At 38.9% G+C, this 20,898-nt stretch overlaps 1 protein-coding gene across 13 annotated transcripts in view; it reads right to left on the reverse strand.

Moving 5' to 3' along the window:
* ATP2B2 (ATPase plasma membrane Ca2+ transporting 2) overlaps positions 1 to 20,898 on the reverse strand; it is a 216,119-nt gene that overhangs the window by 130,875 nt on the left and 64,346 nt on the right. For all 13 annotated transcript variants that reach the window (XM_089523582.1, XM_089523559.1, XM_089523613.1 and 10 more), the window contains exons 2-4: positions 12,719 to 12,916; positions 1,480 to 1,737; positions 53 to 178 (exon numbers count right to left, since the gene is read on the reverse strand). In XM_089523582.1, coding sequence (XP_089379708.1) covers positions 53 to 178; positions 1,480 to 1,737; positions 12,719 to 12,916 — 582 coding nt within the window. The remainder of the gene's footprint in view (positions 1 to 52; positions 179 to 1,479; positions 1,738 to 12,718; positions 12,917 to 20,898) is intronic.

Consider the following 20,898-nt stretch of genomic DNA (forward strand, 5'->3'; position numbering starts at 1 on the left):
AATACTTCAAAATTCTTAAATAGCAACAGCTAATTTAAAGCTCAAAACTCACCTGAAAGCAGCATTGGATCTTTGTCAACAGATTTGCGGACTTGATCTGACTCTCCGGTTAATGAGCTTTCATCAATCTTAAGGTCATTTCCTTGAATAAATACCCCATCAGCAGGTAGGAGGTCACCTATTATGAAAACCAGATTAAGGGGGGGAACAAGACTGGCACATTTCTTTATCTATGATGTCTGAATCTTCAAACACATCTTATCTTCTAAAACAAGAATCTCCCAATATATCTCAATAATCAAATTTAAAACTAACATGACACTGTTTCCCTCATCAATGAAAAAAGCACTTCCCGATTTTCACCAGCCATCACTATAGCATTAGCCACTACCTATTCACACATTACACTATGTAAATATATACAAAATCAGGGCTGTTCTAATGAAAAAAGAAAAATGTATTGTGTGAAGTGACCCATTGCAAGTTACCCACCGAATACTACTCTGTGAGCTCATAATGGGCCTGTACGGACAGGTCAAACTAAAGCTGCTTTGGGTTACTTTGGAGGTATGCTGTTTAAATGATGCATGTGTCCTAAAGGCCAGAAGCTGCACCAAAGCCACATTCCAGTCTTAAGGACTGGAGCGCGGCTTTGGCACAGCTTCTGGCCTCTTAGGATGCATGTGTCATTTAAACAGCATACCTCCAAAGTGACCCAAAGCAACTTTATTTTGGCCTGTCTGTATGGGCCATTGTTTCAATATACATGCTTTGTTCCACCTTTTATTTGTGAACTATTACAAAAACAGAGTCCTAATATTTTCTACTTTAAAAAAACTGCTAAGACTTCTCCGTGTGTTTGAGATTTGTGTTCATCAAAAGGCAACATATCTGCTCTGAAAAGATATGATCACCAGATATGCTTCCATCCCAGTGATTTTAACCATAGATGGAGTTAAAATTGTATGCCTTGCAATTGATAAGGAGACATCATATGAACACATTTATTTTCTGAAGATGTGGAGGTTGCAACAGATTGACTGGAGGATGGGGAAAAGATTCTCACTGGTGGGGTTTTCAGAATTTTTGAATTCAAATTATTAACAACATAATAGTCCTAGAAACATAACCAATCATGTCTTACATTTTGCTGTTCACTATTTTGTGTAATAGCAACATATCAAGATAATTTTGTGAATCTTGGTTGCTATTTCCTTGTTTTTCAACATGACATAAAGCAACTATGGCGGTCCAAAGAATGCTATTATGAGTGAAACAAGACTTTGTTTCCCTCCTTTCCTCCCAGAAGCCCTCAATGTTGCCTAAAAACTTGCTCTGCCTTCCAGAGCAGGGCTTTCAGCTGCAGTGGTTAAAAAATATCAGCCCCTTCATAGTTCCACAGAGAGAAGTAACACCGTGAAATTATATCCCACCACCAGATTTGGCTATATTTTCCAGTAGGCATATAAGAAAATTTACCATATTTGATCTGTGCAATGTCACCAACTACTATCTCTGCTACTAGGATTTGAATTACTTGTCCACCCCGGATTACAGTAAACTTCTGTTCTTGCTCAATACGACTTTGAAGCCCACGGAATTGCTTCTCTTTGCTCCAGTCATTAAAAGCAGTAACCAGTACCACACAAATAACGGAGAGGAGAATGGCAGCGCCTTCGATCCAGCCAGCTTCCGCTTCACCTTCCTCTTCACCTGCTCCTGCTGAGGTTGCACAGGCTTGAGAAACAGAAAAACAGAACAAGAAAGAGATCAGGTTTAAAGAAATCAACACCCACAGCTTTATCAAAATTTTGAATTTTTAAATGCAATATTAATAATAGATCAAATACAACCCAGATATAAGAGAATCAAGCATGACACATGAAGAACAAAGAAACTAGTGACGCTGTGTTTTGCACTGGAATTGACAAATGTTGCTACCACTTCAGAATGGACTGGATGTACAAAACAGGAACAATTGCACCATATATCTGTAACAGCATTGCAGTATGATATGGAAAAATAAAAACAGTACAATAATTAAATCAGTAGAAATTGAAGTTTTTATTAGTTACATGGTGTGTGTCTGTTTCTGTGTCTATATATGCGTACATATATGCACGCATGCACACGTGCATACACACACACACATGTATGGGTTGTATTCCTGCATAGGTTGTCCCCTTACCTGAAATGCATAGTAACATAAGTGTTTTGAATTTTGGATTTTTAAAAATTTTTGGAATACATATATTTGCATATATTTACACAATGAGATATCTTGGAGATGGGACCCAAATCTAAACACAAAATTCATTTGTTTCCTATACATCTTATAAACATAGCTGGAAGGTGATTTTATACAACATTTGAATAATTTTGTGCATGAAACAGAGATTTTCACAGAGGGATGGGACAGGAACTGGATTGCTTCCCTGTCCTTATCCCATCCATGACCTGAGTGAAAGTGATAGCACAAATCACTTTCACATGAAAGAGGGCTAAAAAGCACCTTCAGCTGTCATTATAATAATGGGTTCTTCTGATGGTGCACTGAACCATCAGAAAGCAAAGTCACCCATCAAAAAAGTTTTTGGTTTTGGAGTATTTTGGATTTCAAAATTCTGGATAAGGGAGACTCAGCGCTTTGTGTCAATCAAGGGTACTGGAGTGTCTTGTATTATACCTCGGCTATCCCTACCAACCCCCAGACCTCTATGGCCACAAACATCCTACCCATGGCGTAAATGTTCTGTTGGTCTGAGTCATGTTGGCCAATATCCAGTTCTTTCATTTCATATGTGGCACTGGCTTCTGCAATCACAATTTGCTGCTCCTCCCAAATCCCTCAAAATTTGTTCCAAAAGGCTAGGAAGGTCTCTAGGGTAAGTTTTTCCCACTGGAGAGATTTGCAAAGGAAGAGGATGGTGTATGCCTCAACAACCATATTTGACTGAAAGCCATAATTTCCATTTGAAGCTGACAAAATGCAAAAGGAATTACACAGCATTAACTAACAATTTACAATTTCCTGTAACTTACCATACCTGCATTTAAAATTTGTTTATTAGTGGTTAAAATATTTAAACCTTGTCCTATGTCAAAGGGTCTGAGGACAGCATACAATAAAATCACTGCAACAAAATTTTTAAAACTGAAATAATTTAAATACACTAAAATCTTATTAAACAAGTTAAAAACAACCAATTACATTATTCATTTTAAATCCATGGGCAAATTTGGATGGAATCAATTAGGCCTCAGTAAAAATCCATGTTTTTACTTGGCACTGGAAATACACCAATGTTCTATACATATTCTATATTTTTATTTAGATTTGTATAGTCTGTATATAAGCTGTGCATGTTTAGGCTATTCATACGTATCTATATTGTATTGTGGTATATTGTACTTAGTGCACTATATTAACATTTTTATATATGCGTGTGTCATTGCTTGTTTTACTGTGTTTTGAGTATTTTGAAATGGCTCTTGGGCTATTCAATAAACATACTGACTGACAACCAAGGTACACATGCCATTTAGGGATTTGAATATCACTAAGTACACTTTGAATTCAGAAGAGAATTTGTAGTAGTTTACAGTTACATCTCAAGTGTTCTACTTAAAATTATAATTAACTTGAGAATATTATTTATATTGGTGAGAGAATTAAGTTATTATAACCATTTTAATCAAACCTCTTTACTAACAACACTAACAACAGCAACGAATCCATGATCCAATTAAATTATATTCCAAATACCATGTCATCTATTTATGAATTCATCAATCCATCAGACAAATCAGGCATCCCAATAAGTTTATTTATGCTTGCCTTTGAAAGGATGTTATAATATATCTATCATGTAGAAATGCTTGGTGAAAATTGAAGAATTCAAACGTCTCTCTCTCTCTCTCTCTCTCTCTCTCTCTCTCCGTGTGTGTGTGTGTGTGTGTGTGTATGTGTGTAAAACAGCAATAGCAAGTACATTTCTATACTGCTTATGGATGTACTAAGCGGCTTGTGTAAGCTAATTGCCCCCAACAAGCTGGATATTCATTTTAGCAAACTACGGAAGGATGCCAGACTGAGTCGACCCGGATCCCCGGCTGGTATTGAACTCACAACCTTGTGGTTTGTGAGTGAGGGGCTGCAGTACAGGCATTTAGCCACTGCATCACCAGGGCTCCTTATAATTCCATTTTAAAATTCAAGGAACTTATAGCAGTTGCAGAATAAATCAATTTAATTTTAACTGCTATTTTGCAGCAGGCAAATCATTTTGAACTAATATGAAACTTCCTATAGAATCTTTACTTTGAAGACTTTTGATAGGAAGAGTATACAAGACAAGCCGGGGGGGGGGGGGCATTTCTAGCAATTCCAAGTTAACATTTGATGCTAAACGAAAAGCCAGGGATTTTGTGAGTCCTCCCAGGGAAAAAAAAGAACGATTTATCTCTGTATTAAGGCTTATGACATTTAAATGATGGTAATACAATGGCTTAGCGGTTAAGACACTGACTCTGATGACTGCAAGATCGGCAGGCCAGAGGTTCGAGGCCCAGGCACCGCGTGACAGAGTGAGCTCCCGTCACCAGTCCCAGCTTCTGCCAACCTAGCAGTTCAAAAGCATGTTAAAGTGCAAGTAGATAAATAAGCAAGTAGACGTTGACGAGAAGGTAAACGTTTTCTGTGCAGTCATGCTGGCTACATGACCACAGAGTTGTCTTTGACTGGCTCTTTGGCTTAGTAATGGAGATAAGCACCACCTCCTATAGTTGGACATGACTAGACAATTTTGTCAAGGGAAAATTCTTACCTTTACCTTTAACTATTTAAATATTTAACAGAAGTCTAACTTTCAGATGAAAGACTCTTTTAAAAAACAACATACATTAAAAAAAAAATCCTAGTATTGACACTCCCTAAAAAAACCTTGCAGCTGAAGAAAAACAATGATATACCTTCTTCCTGCCTTTGTCTCCCAACAACCATTATTAAAACTGAACTTGTCACCTCATCTCTATACCCAAAAGTGTTGCATTTCTATTGCTATTCTCTCACACAGTTCACTTATATAGGTCTGTCCCTGGATTCTCCACTCCATGCATCTGAGGAAGTAGTCTATGGGGATTATCACACGGAGGCTTACCGTGCTGAAATTGTTGGCTAAACGCTTCAGAAGCACAAAAGTGTGGTAGCCAGTGGCACTTCTGAAGCATCAATGAAGCGCGTCCTCTTGCCTCTCCCATTGAGGAAGTATTCATGGAGCAGCCATTTCTTTAATAATGGGAACACTGTTATTAAAGAAATGCTTAGTTGACGGGAGAGGCGAGGGGACGCACTTCAGTAATGCTTCAAAAGCGCCACCGGCTACCACACCTCTGCACTTCTGAAGCGTTTAGCCAACCATTTCATAGTGGTAAGTCTCTGTGTAATAATCTCTTATGAAAGCTAATGTTACCAGCTTCTTTCTTTCAGTTAGGATGGGAGGAGACAGAATGGAAAAACCGGCTTACTTCTAGGTTTCCTGATTTATGGGGAGAACCTGCTGACAGTACTGTCAACTCCCACAATGGGCCAAACACTATTTTCAGGCTTTTAGGCGCGTTACAGACCACCCCTTTGGGGCGGCCTGTAGGCGCTCCTTTCCCCCCCGGATCAGGGCCTCAGCTGCCAGAGCGGCAGCCTCCGAGACCCTGATCCGCTGCTTTCCAGGCCGCGGGGAAGCGGCAAAAGGCCACTTCCCCACGACCTGGAAAGGGGTGTCCTTGGGGCTTCATGCACCAAGGACACCCGGCGTTGGCGAGGAGGAGGAGAAAGGGAAATGTAATTGCAAAATTCTACAAAGTGAAAAATCATTGAAAGTGTACTAAAACCTGCACCTCCATTTTACCCAGTAGATGGAACACTTTTTAAAACTTTCATTGTGACATGCAAAAATGAAATCAGCCCGTTTTGGGCTGGGAGATTTACTGCAAGAATCAATTTTACCTTCAGTTTCAAACTGTTAGCATTTTTCCTCACATCATATTAAATATGCTTGCTTACACACTCCAATAATTATATGTTATCATTTTGTGTCTTCAAGTTGACACCAGCTTATGGTGACCCTATCATAACATTTTCTCAGAAAGATTTGTTCAGAGGAGATTTGCCATTGCCTTCTTTTTAGGAAGACTTGGCCAAGATCACCCAGTGAGTTTCCAGGGGTAAGTGCAGATCCTAATTGTGGTCTCCTGAAGTCCTAGCCCAACACTCAAACTACTATGCCACACTAACTCTTTATAACAATAAACATATATTAGCTTAAAGCACATGGAACAAACTGCTCTGAGGTATTCCAATGTTGGACAATTGCCATAAAAAGGAGGCAAAAGACTACAACTTTTCTTTGCCAACTTGGCTTTAACCTGATCTGTGCTTGTATGTCTAAGAATAACTGCTGGCAGAACTGTCTCCCTCACTTTACCACTTCATGATGTATCAGTTATCACTGAAAAACTAAATGACTAGTGTTTGACTTCAACAAACCTAAAAAGGAATAAGAAATTTTACTATAATGGAAGCGAGATATTCAGAAAGCATGAAGCACTATCCTACTATTATTCTAGTTTAACAAAAGGAGCCACATGCAGAATGCACAAGGAAGTTGAAGTACACAGTACAAGATTCTGGTATGAGTCTGTACTTCAAACACACAAAAGCTAACTCTTCACTCCACCAGCAGCAGTAGCATCAAACGCAGTGATGCCAGGAGGCAGTGGAGGAGGAGTAGGCATTAATGTCTTCCTTCTACAAGCGTTCTCATTCAGCTCTAGCACGGAACTGAAGGGAAATCCAGATCACATCTACTGAGCCCTAATAAGAGAAAAGGCCATTAAACCAGTTGGCTTTTGATGTCTCACATCTTCCACACAAAGCCAGTGAACAAAAGCTCTTATTACTGGACTCATATCATGGGGGCAGCTACATCAAAGCAACTCTGGGGCCTCTACTGTCCTAATTTGTGCAATGCCAAGTTAGATTTTTATTCAACCACTCACTCATTACAGCATCACAAATTCACTCCTATTTTCAGGTTTCAAATTATCCCAAACTATAATGAATGCCATTCATGACCACTCAGCCCTACTGAGTCCAATCGGATTGACTCCTGCATAACTGGGGCTCCAGTTATGGCACTGGAGATACAGAACGTGACGTATGGGAATATAGGGTTGCAGTGGCCACTCACTACTTTCCATACAGAAAGCACAAGGGCCATAATTTGATGTTAGCCAGATAACATCATGCACAAAGTCCTAGACTCCCATGTTCAAAATAGTTTAAAAGCTTTCAGACAGTATGGATAGATACGGGGTCTATTTCCAGCTTTCAGAGAGCTACTATCTGTCAGAGCAGAACACTGCTCTGACCTGCACTAGACCACTGACCTACTCCATGATTATCACCTCTTCATTAATAGGCCACTTGAACACACTGCATTGGAGAACAATGATTGCAGAAGTTATTTGGGGGATATCTTTTAAAAGAGGAAAAATATTGTAGCCCACCTCCAGACATAGTTATGCCCCAAAGGATATGTCACATGACTAGTGACATAAGTATAACACAAAAAAGTTTGGAGAATGGAGACATACCTTATGTAGTGATCCACTATTGAAATGCCATACATATCAATCCATTATTGCAAAAATGTATAATGGACGAGAAAGTGAATCCTTATTTTCATGTACCAATATGGATTGCATTGTCTGGAATCCAGGAGAGCCGTGCTACTAGCCAGAGCAAGTGGGATAGCTCAAGCAGTGGATTTGAGGGGGAGAGCAGTGGTGAGATGATAATAGAGAAAACAGCTGCTATCTGTAGTGTGTAAGCTGTCCTGTGTCCCACAAGGCAGCTTGCTGCCTTCAGCAAAGGAAGGTGTTCAATTCCCTCATACAGAAATGAAGTCCAGTTGCCAATATGACATTCTTCCTTACATGGTAGGAGTCATCATCCTGTTCTTCACCTCAGTCAGCAAAATCTTTTAGGATGGTCCTGGATACGTTGCACAAGTTTTGATATCACAACACACAGCTGCTTTCTGGTAGTCTTCCTTCAGTTTATTCTGTCACATTACCCAGCTGCTGAACTATCTAGGGCTGACTCTCTTTTCTCCCAAACAGTAGCTCTGTTCAGAAATTCAGTGTGCAAATACATCAAGGAGGAGAGAAGTTTATAATATAAAACTATTTTACAGAAACTATCAAAAGTTGGTTGGGGCTTATTGGTTATTTATATAGTACAGTCCTATACATATTTCCTCATAAATAAATCAAATTGGGTTAAGTGATATAGGAACTTTTTCTAATCTGTGAGACTTACATACATGTGTAAAAATGGGCTTATACTTCCAGGACACCTTCCTTTGTGGTAAGGCATAAAGCCATATTTAGCACATTAAGCATAATTACAGATATTCTGTCTCTTTCTCTTTTCAATGTTTGGGACTACTACTTCGAAATAGCTGAAGGGAAAAATCAAAGTAGAAATCTACAAAAGCTGTCAGTACAAACTGTTGCCTGAAGCAGTGCATTTTCCTCAGTATGGTGTGATAGAAATCTTTTGTTAAAATTAAACTACACTTAAAATGTGGCAAAACAAACACTTTAAAATATATATTCCAGTGGGCTAATTTATTAGGGTAGTGGGAAAGGCATATAAAGTTCTCACGCTGAATGTTGTTTTTTCACCTTTCCCACTACATGAGCTGTCAATTGCAAAGTGCAATAGTTTCCCATGGGAAATGGAATATTATAACCCAGCAAAAGGCAAAAAGTGAATGCATTTGCAGCACTCAACTGAACTGTTATGATAGCAAATGTTCAATGTTCCCCCTTTAATAACAACGGTTTAAAAATAGGAGACAAGTTTATTTGCAGCTACTGAGACCTGCAGAATATCACAGCCTGTTACTCTGCAGCTGTTCATTTGCTTAAGAAAATTAATTCTGTACCATTTCTCATTTAAGATTCTAAATTTATGACTCTCCTAAAGTTAAAGGTAACTTCTGTATGTTAATGAGAGCAGGCTATTTATCTGCAAGAATAACTCATCCTTATAAATGGAAGAGGAGGCCAATAAATTTTATTAGTATATATCCTTTATGTATCAGGCATTCATTTTCTGCATACATGGTCAAGAGAATGAAGGGCATTAAAAATATAGCCAGCATTAAATTATGAAACAATAACATAATTATATTTATTAATTCATACACTATGGAGTTCATGTCACCTCACATGCTGTATCTGATGAAGACAAACTGATGTACATGGATGCTTGTTATTCCAAACCTAACCCCCCTGGGTTAAATCTAAGATTATACAGGCAGGCCTAAGAAGACCTCTGATCACAAAACTCTTGCCAATCTCAGATTTGATTTGGGGGAGCTCTTAACTCTCTAGAATAGATTTTGGGGATGTGGAAAGAAATCAAAAGGGTAGAAGAAATCTATTCTGTCCTCAGGTTTTATTTCTTGGTTTTGGGGCATGACCCATTTACTCAGAAATTCCATTGAAAGCAACTCTGTACATAGATAAGCATGACAGAATTGAAACACAAATGTTTTAGTTCAGTAGGATCTCCCAGATAATATCCAATACTTTAAAGGAATCTGAAAGAAAATTACAAAGTTTATTTCCAGAAATTTTCTTTTAGTATTCTACCCAAAAATTGGTACTCTTTCAAAAGAAGAAGGAGGAGGAGGAGGAGGTACAATATGATCTTAATGTACTGATCATGTGTGGTATATAGGAAATGTAATGACAAAGTCTTGTGCTTCCTCCAATAGTTCTAAGTATTGTTTTGGTCCAATTGATAGAGTATGGAGTAATTCTAGTTCTTGATTTGTAGGGTATGTTCCTAGATGTGTTTTATCCTCATCTGAAACAACAATCTAAGTATGTATGGTGTATGCTGAATGCTTCTGTTCCATTTTGTAAATCATTTACCAAGGAGAATTACTATAATAATCACTGTAAAGAAATAGAAGATAACAACAACCACAAAGGAAGAACAAAAGACCTCTTTCCCAAGTTAGTCAAGAGAAATTTAAATGAAGAGTGCAGACGCTCTACAACCAGCAGGGGAACACACTGCATGATCAAGAAGAAATATAAAGATTGTGGAAACAATATGGAACAACTATAGAAAAGAGATGACAGATTCATTCAAGAAAGAACAATATGAAGATGAACCTACAGTTTCAGAAAGTGAAGTGGGAGCTGAACTCAGAGTAGCTGAGAGAAATAAACCACCAGGAACAGATAGCAAAATAATAATAATAATAATAATAATAATAATAATAATTTGTATCCCGCCTCTCCCTGTATTGGATAGAGGCAGGTAATAACAAACGTAAGAACAATAAAAATAGAACACAACAAACCACAAGTAAAAATATAGCAAAGCATATAAAATCCAATTCCCTATCTCCCTCCTACTTTAAAATAGCATTAAAAAGAATAATTCCCAACTGGAGAGTGAACATTCCGAGGAGGTCAATTTGGGAGTGCCTGAAGCGGCAACAGAAAATGTCCTCTGGGAAGTCGATACCAGTCTGGTTTTCTTGGACTGCAAGAGATTCTTCCCAGAGGACCTGAGAGTGTGGGAAGGATTGTATGGGAGACGCGTTCCCTCAGGTAAGCTGGACATATCAACAGAGCTGCTTCAAGCTCCAGGGACAGAATCTACTCTAGTTCTAAATAAAATTTGTCAACAAATTTGGAAAAGAAAAGAATGGTCTACAGATTGAAAACACTCAACATACATTCCAATTCCCAAGAAAGGAGATACCACAGGACCACAGCATTTCTTTCCCAGGCAAGCAAAGTAATGCTCAAAATTCTGCAACAAAACCTTTTACTATTCATGGAGCAAGAAATGCCAGATGGCCATACTGGGTTCAGGAAAGGAAGGGGCACTAGGAATCATACTGCAAATGTATGTTGGATAATAAAGCACACTACAGTATTTCAAATGAAAATAAGCATGAGTTTTATAGATTATAGCAAAACCTTAATTCTATACATCATGAAAAACTATGGGTGTGCCACAACATTTGTATTTCCTGTACTCAGGACAAGAGATTTGTCCATCAAGGCAAAATATAGAGAAATGGAATGGAATAGTTTCCAATTGACAACAGGATCAGACAAGGCTGCATTTGATCACTCTATCTGTTTAACTTGTACACTAAACATATCAAACATAAAGAAGGATTTGACTCAGAGAAAAGAGACGTAAAAACTGGAGGAAGAAACAGCAATAGTTTTAAGATATGCAGGTGATACCATACCACTATCACAGTTTGGAATCATTACGGAAGAAAGTCAAGGAAGAAATGGTAAAGGCAGGTTTACAGTTAAACATTAAGAAAACAAAAATGACCACAGATGATTTACATAACTTTAAAGGAGAAAATGAAGATACTGAAATAGTTAAGATTTCCCATACCTTGGCTGAGTCATTAATTAGAATGGAGACTGCAGTCAGGAAATCAGAAGACTAGGACTTGGAAGGGAAGTTATGAAGGAACAAGACATGATTCTGAAGTATAAAGATCTACGAATGCTAAAGTTATGATTGTCCGTGCCATTTTATTTCCCATTTCTATGTATGACTGTGAAAGCTGTACAGTAAAGAAAGCTGATAGGAAGAACATCAACTCATTTGAGATGTGATGCTGGTGAAGAGTTCTGCAGATATCATGCACTGCTAAAAAGAGAAATAAACAGGTCCCAAAGCAAATCAAATGTGAACTCTTCCTTGAAACCAAGATGAGTAAACTGAGACAGTCATACTTTGGTCATAACATGAGAAGACATAGCTCACTAGAAAAGACAACAACACTTAGTAAGGAATGCAGTACAATACTTAGTAGAAGGCAGTGGGGGGGGGGGACTGCATTCCAGATAGACTCAATCAAGGAAGCCATGGGTAATCAGCGAGACTTGAGTAGGATGACAGGGTGACTTGGAAGTTTCTTATTCATGGGGTCATGATAAGTCCAAGTAACTTGATGGCAGTTAACAACAACAAACTGAAATCAGCTTTCTTGAAGTCCAGAGTGTGCGTCTGACTTTTCCTTTTCTTTTTATAATAAATCCCAAGACAACATGGATGTCTACTCAAAGGAGTTGTCTAAGCATCTAAAATCCATGACAATTAAAATAAATTTAGAACACATTGATATTATAATCATTATTCTTTCAGTCTGGGCTTTTTTTTTTTAATGCCAGAGATGGAGATCATGTGCCTGGCACCAAATATTATTGCATTGCAATTCCATCATTCCCCCATCATTAACTATGCTGCTGGAAGTTGCAGTCCAACAAAATCTGGAAAATTCCTTATTTCCTAGTCCTGCTTTTTGTCAGAAACATCAATACACACATGCACAAAAACAGTTCTGATAGCACTCTTTGATGTGAGGAGTATATTTGGGCACCTTTTAAACATACGGTTTTCCTAGTATAAACTGAAATTAAGACAGCTGATAAAACATTAAGAGGCAAATCAAGTCAAGCTAAAATTCAAATAAAACATTCAGGTAAAAATACAAAATGGGTATGAGAGAAGAGATGTAGAAAAGTTGCAATACAGACATGACAGATAGGAAATTTAATTTATGACATTAGTGTTAGAATAAGAAAATAAGTTTACCTTCATTTTCCTCTCCAGGTGGATGATAAAATGAGAGTCCAAGAGATATAATGGCTGCAATTTCCAAGATGATAAGAGTCACATCCTGTAATGCTTCCCAGACTAACTGTATGAAAGTTTTTGGCTTCTTCGGAGGTATAAAGTTTTTCCCATATATTAGCTTTCTTTTATCTAAGTCAGCAGCAGTGCCAGGCAATCCTATAAAGAAATGAAATACAAATGGTTTAAGAGTGACTAGCAGGTTTCTTAACACCCATATTAACTGCATTTTCAAAGTAAAGCAGTTTAAAAAAAAGTTGAAAAACTGAAAAAAATTAGCTCATTAAACTTCCAATTTTTATTATTTTCTGTTGATAAGGCTGAGCTAATATATTACAAACATAGCCATACATTTATAGAAATCTTTCACGAATACATTTGCTAGACAACTATTTGCTGACTGGAACCTCCTCTGAAAAAGCTTCCCAAGAAAACCCTGCCTTAGGGTAACCGTAAGTCACAAACAGGCCCGTAGCTAGGCCTTTAGGGGCCCTGGGGCAGAAAGTACATTTGGGGCCCCTATGTTTTTTAATGTCCCGAGTCGTACTGCGCACCGCGGGCAGCATCTTGGCACACCACTCTTTACATGGGCCGTGTGTCAATGATGTGGCTCATGCGGTTCCTTTGAGGTAGGGTTGCCATAATTCTCTACCACCAAACCAGGAAAAATGTAGGAAAAATATAATAATTATGATAATTATTATTTTTAGCCTGCATCTCTCTTATGGACCGAGGTGGGTTCCATAAAATAATCCATAAAAGTTACATCAAATGAAAATCATAAAATCACAATCCCCAATCCAAAATTGGTAGGACAAAATTTAGACCAAAATGTAGGACAAATGTTGGTCAAAATTTACCCCAAAATGTGGGGCATTTGAGAAAAATGGGGGACATAACCAAGTAAAAGCTAAAAACATTAAAAAAATTTTTAAACCAAAACATTAATATAAACCCTTATGTTATAGAGATCTTGTTCCACCTCTGAGACTAAATGCATCTGAGGAAGTAGGCTTTAGGAAAGCTCACGCTGCCAATTTCTTTCTTTCAGATAATAATAATAATAATAGAATTCAAAGACATAGAGTTTTTTGATCACATTAGAGACTAAATGCATCTCAGGAAGTACGCTTTAGAAAAGCTCATGCTGCCAACTTCTTTCTTTCAGTTAATAATAATAATAATAATAATAATAGAATTTGATGACAGAGATTTTGGAGCACCTCTGAGGTTAAATGCATCTCAGCAGGAGGCAGTGGTGGAGGCCCAGGGTTCAATCCTTGCTTGGGCATTAAAAACCTCACTGGGCTAGTCACACTCTCTCAGCCTCAAGGGAAGGTGAAGGCAAACCCCCTCTGAACAAATCTTCCAAGAAAACCTTTGGGAAAGTCACACACTCTCAGCCTCAGAAGAAGTCAAAGGTAAACCCTCTCTGAACAAAGCTCCCAAGAAAACCCCTTGAAGGTGCGCATACACACACACACCCAAGTCACACTGTCTCAGTCTCAGAGGAAGGCAATGGCAATCCATTTCTGAACAAAGCTTGCCACTAAAACCACCTGATGATGAAAAAACTTGTAGCCCACAACACAGAAGGTGCCCGACCCTCGGGAAGAGCCTCCCCAGGGGCGTTGTTGGACAGAGCCACCTTGGGGCAAAGTGGGGGGGAGGAGAGCAGGGCCCCTTTGGTCCCTGGGAGATGATGGAGAGATTTGGGGGAAACAGACGGGAGGGCTCTGGGCCTCCTCTAGCCAGGGCCCGATGGCACCCACCCAAGGCAAGCCCCAGAAAGCCCCCCATGATTCAGCACACACACACACCAGGAGGGGAGGGAGGAGGAGGAGGAGGAAGGAGAAGGAGAGCAGCAGGAGGAGGAAGGCAAAGGAGAAAGGAGGAGGAAAAGAAGAAGAAAGGAGGAGAAGGAGGAGAGAAGGAGAGGAGGAGGAGAAGAGGACCAAGAAAACCCCAGGATAGGGTCGCCTTGGTCCAAAACGACTTGAAGGCACACAACAACAACAACAACAACAACAACAACAACAACAACAACGGCAGGAGTTGCTGGAGCTTGGCTTCATCTCCCTCCCCAAGGGGCTCTCCTCCTCTTCCTTTCCTCCTCCTTCAAGGGTGCATCCTTCTCAGGTTGCAGTGAGGCCAGAAGGGTGGCAGCGCTATGGACCTCCTCCAGTGCCTCAGCCGTATTTCTTTCCCAGCCCAGGCCAGCCATGTGCAGCAGCCAGCAGCATCTCCCCCTGGCTTCCTCCTGGTGACTGCGGTGGCGCGTATGTGTGCCACTGGCCCTGCTGCTGCCCAAAATGAACCCCCTGTGGCCGCTATGTCCTCTACTAAAATAGCGGAAAGTAAGTTTGTAAAAAAAAAATTTTTAGGTAACCCTATTTTGGGGGCCCCTTTGGCTGGAGGCCCTGGGGCAGTGCCCCGCTTGCCCTCCCCTAGCTACAGGCCTGGTCACAAAAGACTTGAAGGCACATACCCCCCCCCCCCCACATAAACACACACACAAACACTCTGTAAAATAGAATATCCATTCTACTAAACTGTAACGGGTATTGAAGGGAAGAATACAACACTAATAAATAATTTGATCTACATATTATATATTTAATGTTCATATAAATTACTAGAAAACAACAAATGTGGTTAAATGAGTTAAAAATGAGTTTAAAAAATGAGTTAAAAAATCGCCTTCCAGCTCCAGGCTGTCTTGGATGAAGCCGATTATCTGGACCCATTTCAAACTGGCTTTAGAGCGGGATACAAGTTGAGACGGCCATGGTTGCCTTGGTTGACAATCTCCGACTGGGTATCAGCAGGGAAAGTGTGACCCTGTTGGTGCTCTTGGACATCTCAGCAGCCTTTGATACCATCAACCATGGTATCCTTCTGGAACGCCTGAGAGAGCTAGGTATCGGGGGCACTGCAGTTCAGTTGTTCCATTCCTACCTCTCAGACAGATCCCAGATGGTGAGGCTGGGGGATAGTTGCTCCTCTAAGAGAGAGCTGACATCTGGCGTCCCTCAGGGCGCCATTCTATCCCCCTTGCTATTTAACATTTACATGAAGCCGCTGGGAGAGATCATCCAGAGACATGGGGCGCGGTGTTATCAGTACACTGATGACACCCAGATTTATTTCTCTATGTCTCCGATTGCTGCAGTGACTAGGGATGGCATCTCTCCTCTGGATGCCTGTCTAGGGTCAGTAATGGGCTGGATGAGAGAAAACAAACTCAGGTTGAATCCAGAGAAAACGGAGGTACTTGCGATAGGTTCCCTAGGTCCTGGGAAGGAAATTAGTCAACCTGTCCTGGACGGGGTCACACTTCCCCTAAAGGACGAAGTTCGCAGTTTGGGAGTACTCCTGGACTCATCGCTACAATTGTCATCTCAAGTAAACGTGACAGCCAGGAGTGCTTGGTACCAACTTCGGTTGATACGACAACTGCAACCCTACCTGGACCGAAAGGACCTTAAAGCAGTGGTACATGCATTGGTAATCTCTCGCCTTGATTTCTGTAATGCGCTCTACATGGGGCTACCCTTGTACCAAATTCGGAAGCTTCAATTAGTACAAAACACGGCAGCCAAATTGGTCACTGATTCTTCGAAATTTGACCATACAACACCTATTTTGAAAGAACTTCATTGGCTACCTATTAACTTCCAGGTGCAGTATAAGGTGTTGGTTATCATCTATAAAACCCTACGTGGCTCAGGCCCGAGTTACTTAAAGGAACGCCTCTCCCTGCATAATCTGCCCCGCACTCTCAGAACCTCCGGGAAAGATCTGTTGGAAGTACATCCAACCAGACTGGTTTCAACTTCTCAAAGAACCTTTACTTCAGTGGCTCCTAAACTATGGAACAACCTCCCGGAAGAGATCTGTCTTATTACCTCCTTGGAGGGTTTCAAGAGGGCAGTTAAGACGGATCTCTTCTGGCAAGCCTATCCACCCAATCTTCTGTAAAGACATAATTCACTTCTGCTCAGGATCAGAATATTATATCTTATAATTGTTTGACTGTACTTTTTTAAACTGTTTTAATGCTTGAAAATTATATGTTTTATTCTTGCATCTTATTGTTATTGTTGGGTTGTAATCCTGCCTCAATCCACCTGGGAGAAGCAGGAAAATATAAATAAAATTTATTATTATTATTATTATTATTATTATTATTAAAATGATGAATTGACTATTATTTTTATCATGAAAATAATTCAAAACACCCAATTATTAATAAATCCCTATAATATTCAAGGTTTTGTATCTAACTGTGTCTTTATACTATGGAAAAGCTTATCTATTATTAAGGATTTCTGTATCACCTTCTGAACATGTGATGTGGTATGTAATATCCACTTCCCATCTAGCAGTCCTATCAATTATGCCATTAATATCATCTCATTTGCAAATAAGGAATTGTGGTTGAAAGATAGCTAAATCTGAACTACCTCTCTTAGACTACAGTTCACAGACTATAAGCCAGCATGGCCAGAGTGGCATTCTGGCAGTTGTAATCCAAAAAACCCCAAACTTTCTAATGCTCCCAGAATGCCCCAACAACTATGGCCACTGGACATTTTATCTGGGTGGGAGTTACAATTCAAGCAACCAGTTTTTCCTCATTTCCCAGACTATCCCAGAAACTATGGCCACTGACCATGCTGGAAAGTCGTGCTTTCAAAACCTAATGTTTCAAGCTCTACTTTAAAAAAAAACAACCATTGCCTTGTGCCCTGATGGTGTCCTATCAGGTCCCTTTGGTTGTGATAGTCAGGGAGGTGAGTTAGGGAAGTCTATTTTACCATTTAAAATGCTGTGTGCCTCTCCCTTTATCTCTTATGCTTCCTCACACATATACCAAGCAAGCATTATGGGCGGTGAATTGACAATGGAATAATTTATATATTTTTAGAATATAAATTCTAAAAATCAAACCTTGATTTTTGCTATTTTATGTAAGAGACACCATTGTACTATGCCATTACAGTTAATGGGACATGAGCATCCATGGATTTTTCTACCAATGGGGGTTCCTAGAACCAAACCCCAGCAGATACCAAGGACTCACTGTACTCAGATTCAACAGGGTGACAGTGTAGAGTGAAGGTGTTAAGAAAGCTGGATTAGGAGAAGAGACTTCAGACCACTTCCAAATGGGATGGACCTAGCAGGCAACCCATGACTTCCCAAGACCTGCCGGCTTGTTCTGGCAAGGGCTGGAGGTCTTTTTGAGGTGGTGGTGGGAAATCCATTTTTTTTTCCTTCTCAAGCAGATGTTCAAATTCCACTGGGAGAAAAATACCTACACCATCTAAGAGTGGCATATGTGTGAGCAACTGAGAAGATTTTGAATTTAGTAAATTCAAAGCCATTCCCAACTCCTATGTATTTCTTAGAGCTAACCCACTAATCTGTGGCAAACAGGCTGCCCTGCTGGTAAAGTTCTTCTCTGCCAGAAGGAGGAGGGGATTTCTAACCCATCCTAAACTCCCTCCAGACAGAGACTAGGATCGCCCTGCCCACTTTTAAGCTCCTTGTTCCTGTTGTTATTGTTGTGTTCTGTGCTGTGTTGATACGGTGAGTAGGGTGAAAGTCCTAGTGCTTCAAAGGGAAAAACAGGATTACCATATAACAATAATGCTATAGTTTTCAGAGTTGCCTGGATATTATGAGATGTTCAAATAAAATGAATACAGCAGGAGATTTTACTTCTGTTAGCCAATATTTTAAAAGCAGGATTCTTTGTACAATGGAACATACATACAGGGGGGAAAACATTTCATGGGGGATTGTTAACATATGAAAAAATATCTTTTGTAATGTTTTTTGAAATTATGGGATAAGATGATATATTATGATTACTTTGAACAATTTAAACTGTTCCCTGCAGTCTTGCACAGTATATTACATTTATTCCTCTGTAAGCCAGGGGCTTCGCTGAAGCAATACATTTCAGTGTTGCTGTTAAACCCTCCTGCACTCCCTTCCTCTCCTTAGAACAGAAACAAAAGACATGACATAATTAATTATTCTGTCACTTCCTCTAGCTACTGAACAGTTTATTGCACAGTCCATTTAAAAACAATAAAACCATCAAAATAATTCTTGATGGTACATGGAAAATCTATCATAAACAGCCCCAAAGCAACAGATTGGGTAACACTAACAAGATGCTTTCAGGTGGCACTATATTGTATACTTTAAGAGAATCTAACCCTCCAAAATGGAAAAATACTTACAAGAGCAGCTGCTGGTATGTACAATATGTTTTAAAGCTGTTTAGGAAAATCACTTGAAAATGACGTGTGTACAGCTTGTTTTCCAAAAGTGAAACTTAAGGAGTATGTTCTTGTTTTTAAAGTATCGTGAATTATCAGTGTTAAGTCACAGTTACTGTACTTCAAAGCATGATACAGAGATGTGATGTATGCTATAACAATGATAGGTCAACACTCTGAAGTGTGTGCTCACAAAAACCTATAGATGGGTGCATTAAAACTGAATTACAAGCCTAGCTATCTAGTGGTTATGCATGAAGGTGAATGGTAAGTAACACCAATATAGGTAGGGAGGATAGAAAACAGATTGACGAATTGGCGTTATTTTAGTGGAATCTTAAAATATCCCTGGTAAGGAATGGTCCTGAACTGGTGGTCTGTTAGGCTAAGCTCAAAGGCTACACACACTATTCCTTAAAAGACAGCCTTCAATGTTTCATAAATGAAATGGAAATTGATGTTTTCAAGATGGTCCTTGGAAACCAAATGGAAAAGCAGTGGTATCTTCTGTTGACAGTACTAAACAAAGTGTTTTGCCTTAACTCTGCACATTCCCAAAAATCTTCTGGGCACATGGAAAATGACATGAAATTCTTTGAATATTAAATTTGAGTTAAATAAAGCAATAAATAAAAAGGCTATTAAGATGGATCTCTTCTGGCAGGCCTTTCCAGACTAGATTAGATCCATTAGACTTGCCTCCCCTTTCTAATGATACCTCTATTGTTCTGATATCATGATTGATTGATACCATTTCCCCATCCCCCCTCATTTCTTGAGCCAATCTGCTCGAAATTTTAGTGTATTTCTATTGGACAGTTTTAAATTTGGATGTTTAATCTCTTTTTATGGGTTGATCACTGTTTTTATGATTGGGGGGAGGATTGGGGCTTGGGGCATTTTAAATTGTAATTTTAATTGTTTTATGTTTTAATTATACTGTTGGAATCTGCTTTGATTCCTTTGTGAAAAAGCGGATACAAAAAAATTATTCATTTTTTTGTCATATGTGCCTATTTTGTAAAGCATAGTACATGGATTTGTATTCTCTACATAATGAAAAACTACAAAAGACCATCTCAGAAACACAGATAAAGATTATTAAATAGCATAATTGAAAAATTAATGAATATAGTCTTTATAGTCAATATGAATAGCCAATGTTTTATGTAGGGTCTTCTTCATTAGGAACTTTCCAATATTTCATGTGCCCTTCATGAAACAGTTATAGATATCTCAGGAATGTTCCTATTTCACAAGAGAACACAGATTGGTTGCCCATCATGAATAGTCTGTTTCATTTTTGTCATTCATTGGAGCAAGTATTTTCACAGTAGCTATTCTGTTTTATACACAGCTGGAGTTCGTTTATCATTGGAAGATTTAAATTTGACTTTGTATGTTTAGGTATTGTTATCAACTTCATTCATTTAGTATTCATTTTCTTTGTTGTATAGTTTTATAAGGTAGTTTCTGGTATATTGATTATCTGGCTATATTTGTAATATTACTTCTGGCACCGTTTCATATTGGTTCTAAGTTGTGACATTCTGTTTAGTTTTGCATATATTCCTATTCATTTGTTATTCCTAGGGACTATAAAGATTCTTTTCATTTAGTCTGTAATTATATCTTTAATATGTTCGTGATGGTCTTTTGTGGTTTATTCGGACCCTGCCTTTTTCTATATGTGTTTGTAATCATTACATGTGAAGTTCTTTACTAAATACAGGTTAATTAAAAGTTAAGGCTTGTAATAATTTTGCTCTTTTATATGTCAGCAAAAATCTCTAGTCATACATTTCAAACACACAAAAGAGTCACAGATGGAAACAACTTTAATGC

This window comes from Sceloporus occidentalis, unplaced genomic scaffold (assembly GCF_023333645.1).
Source record: "Sceloporus occidentalis isolate IW3139 unplaced genomic scaffold, rSceOcc1.0.p SCAF_1, whole genome shotgun sequence".
Lineage (NCBI taxonomy): Eukaryota > Metazoa > Chordata > Lepidosauria > Squamata > Phrynosomatidae > Sceloporus > Sceloporus occidentalis.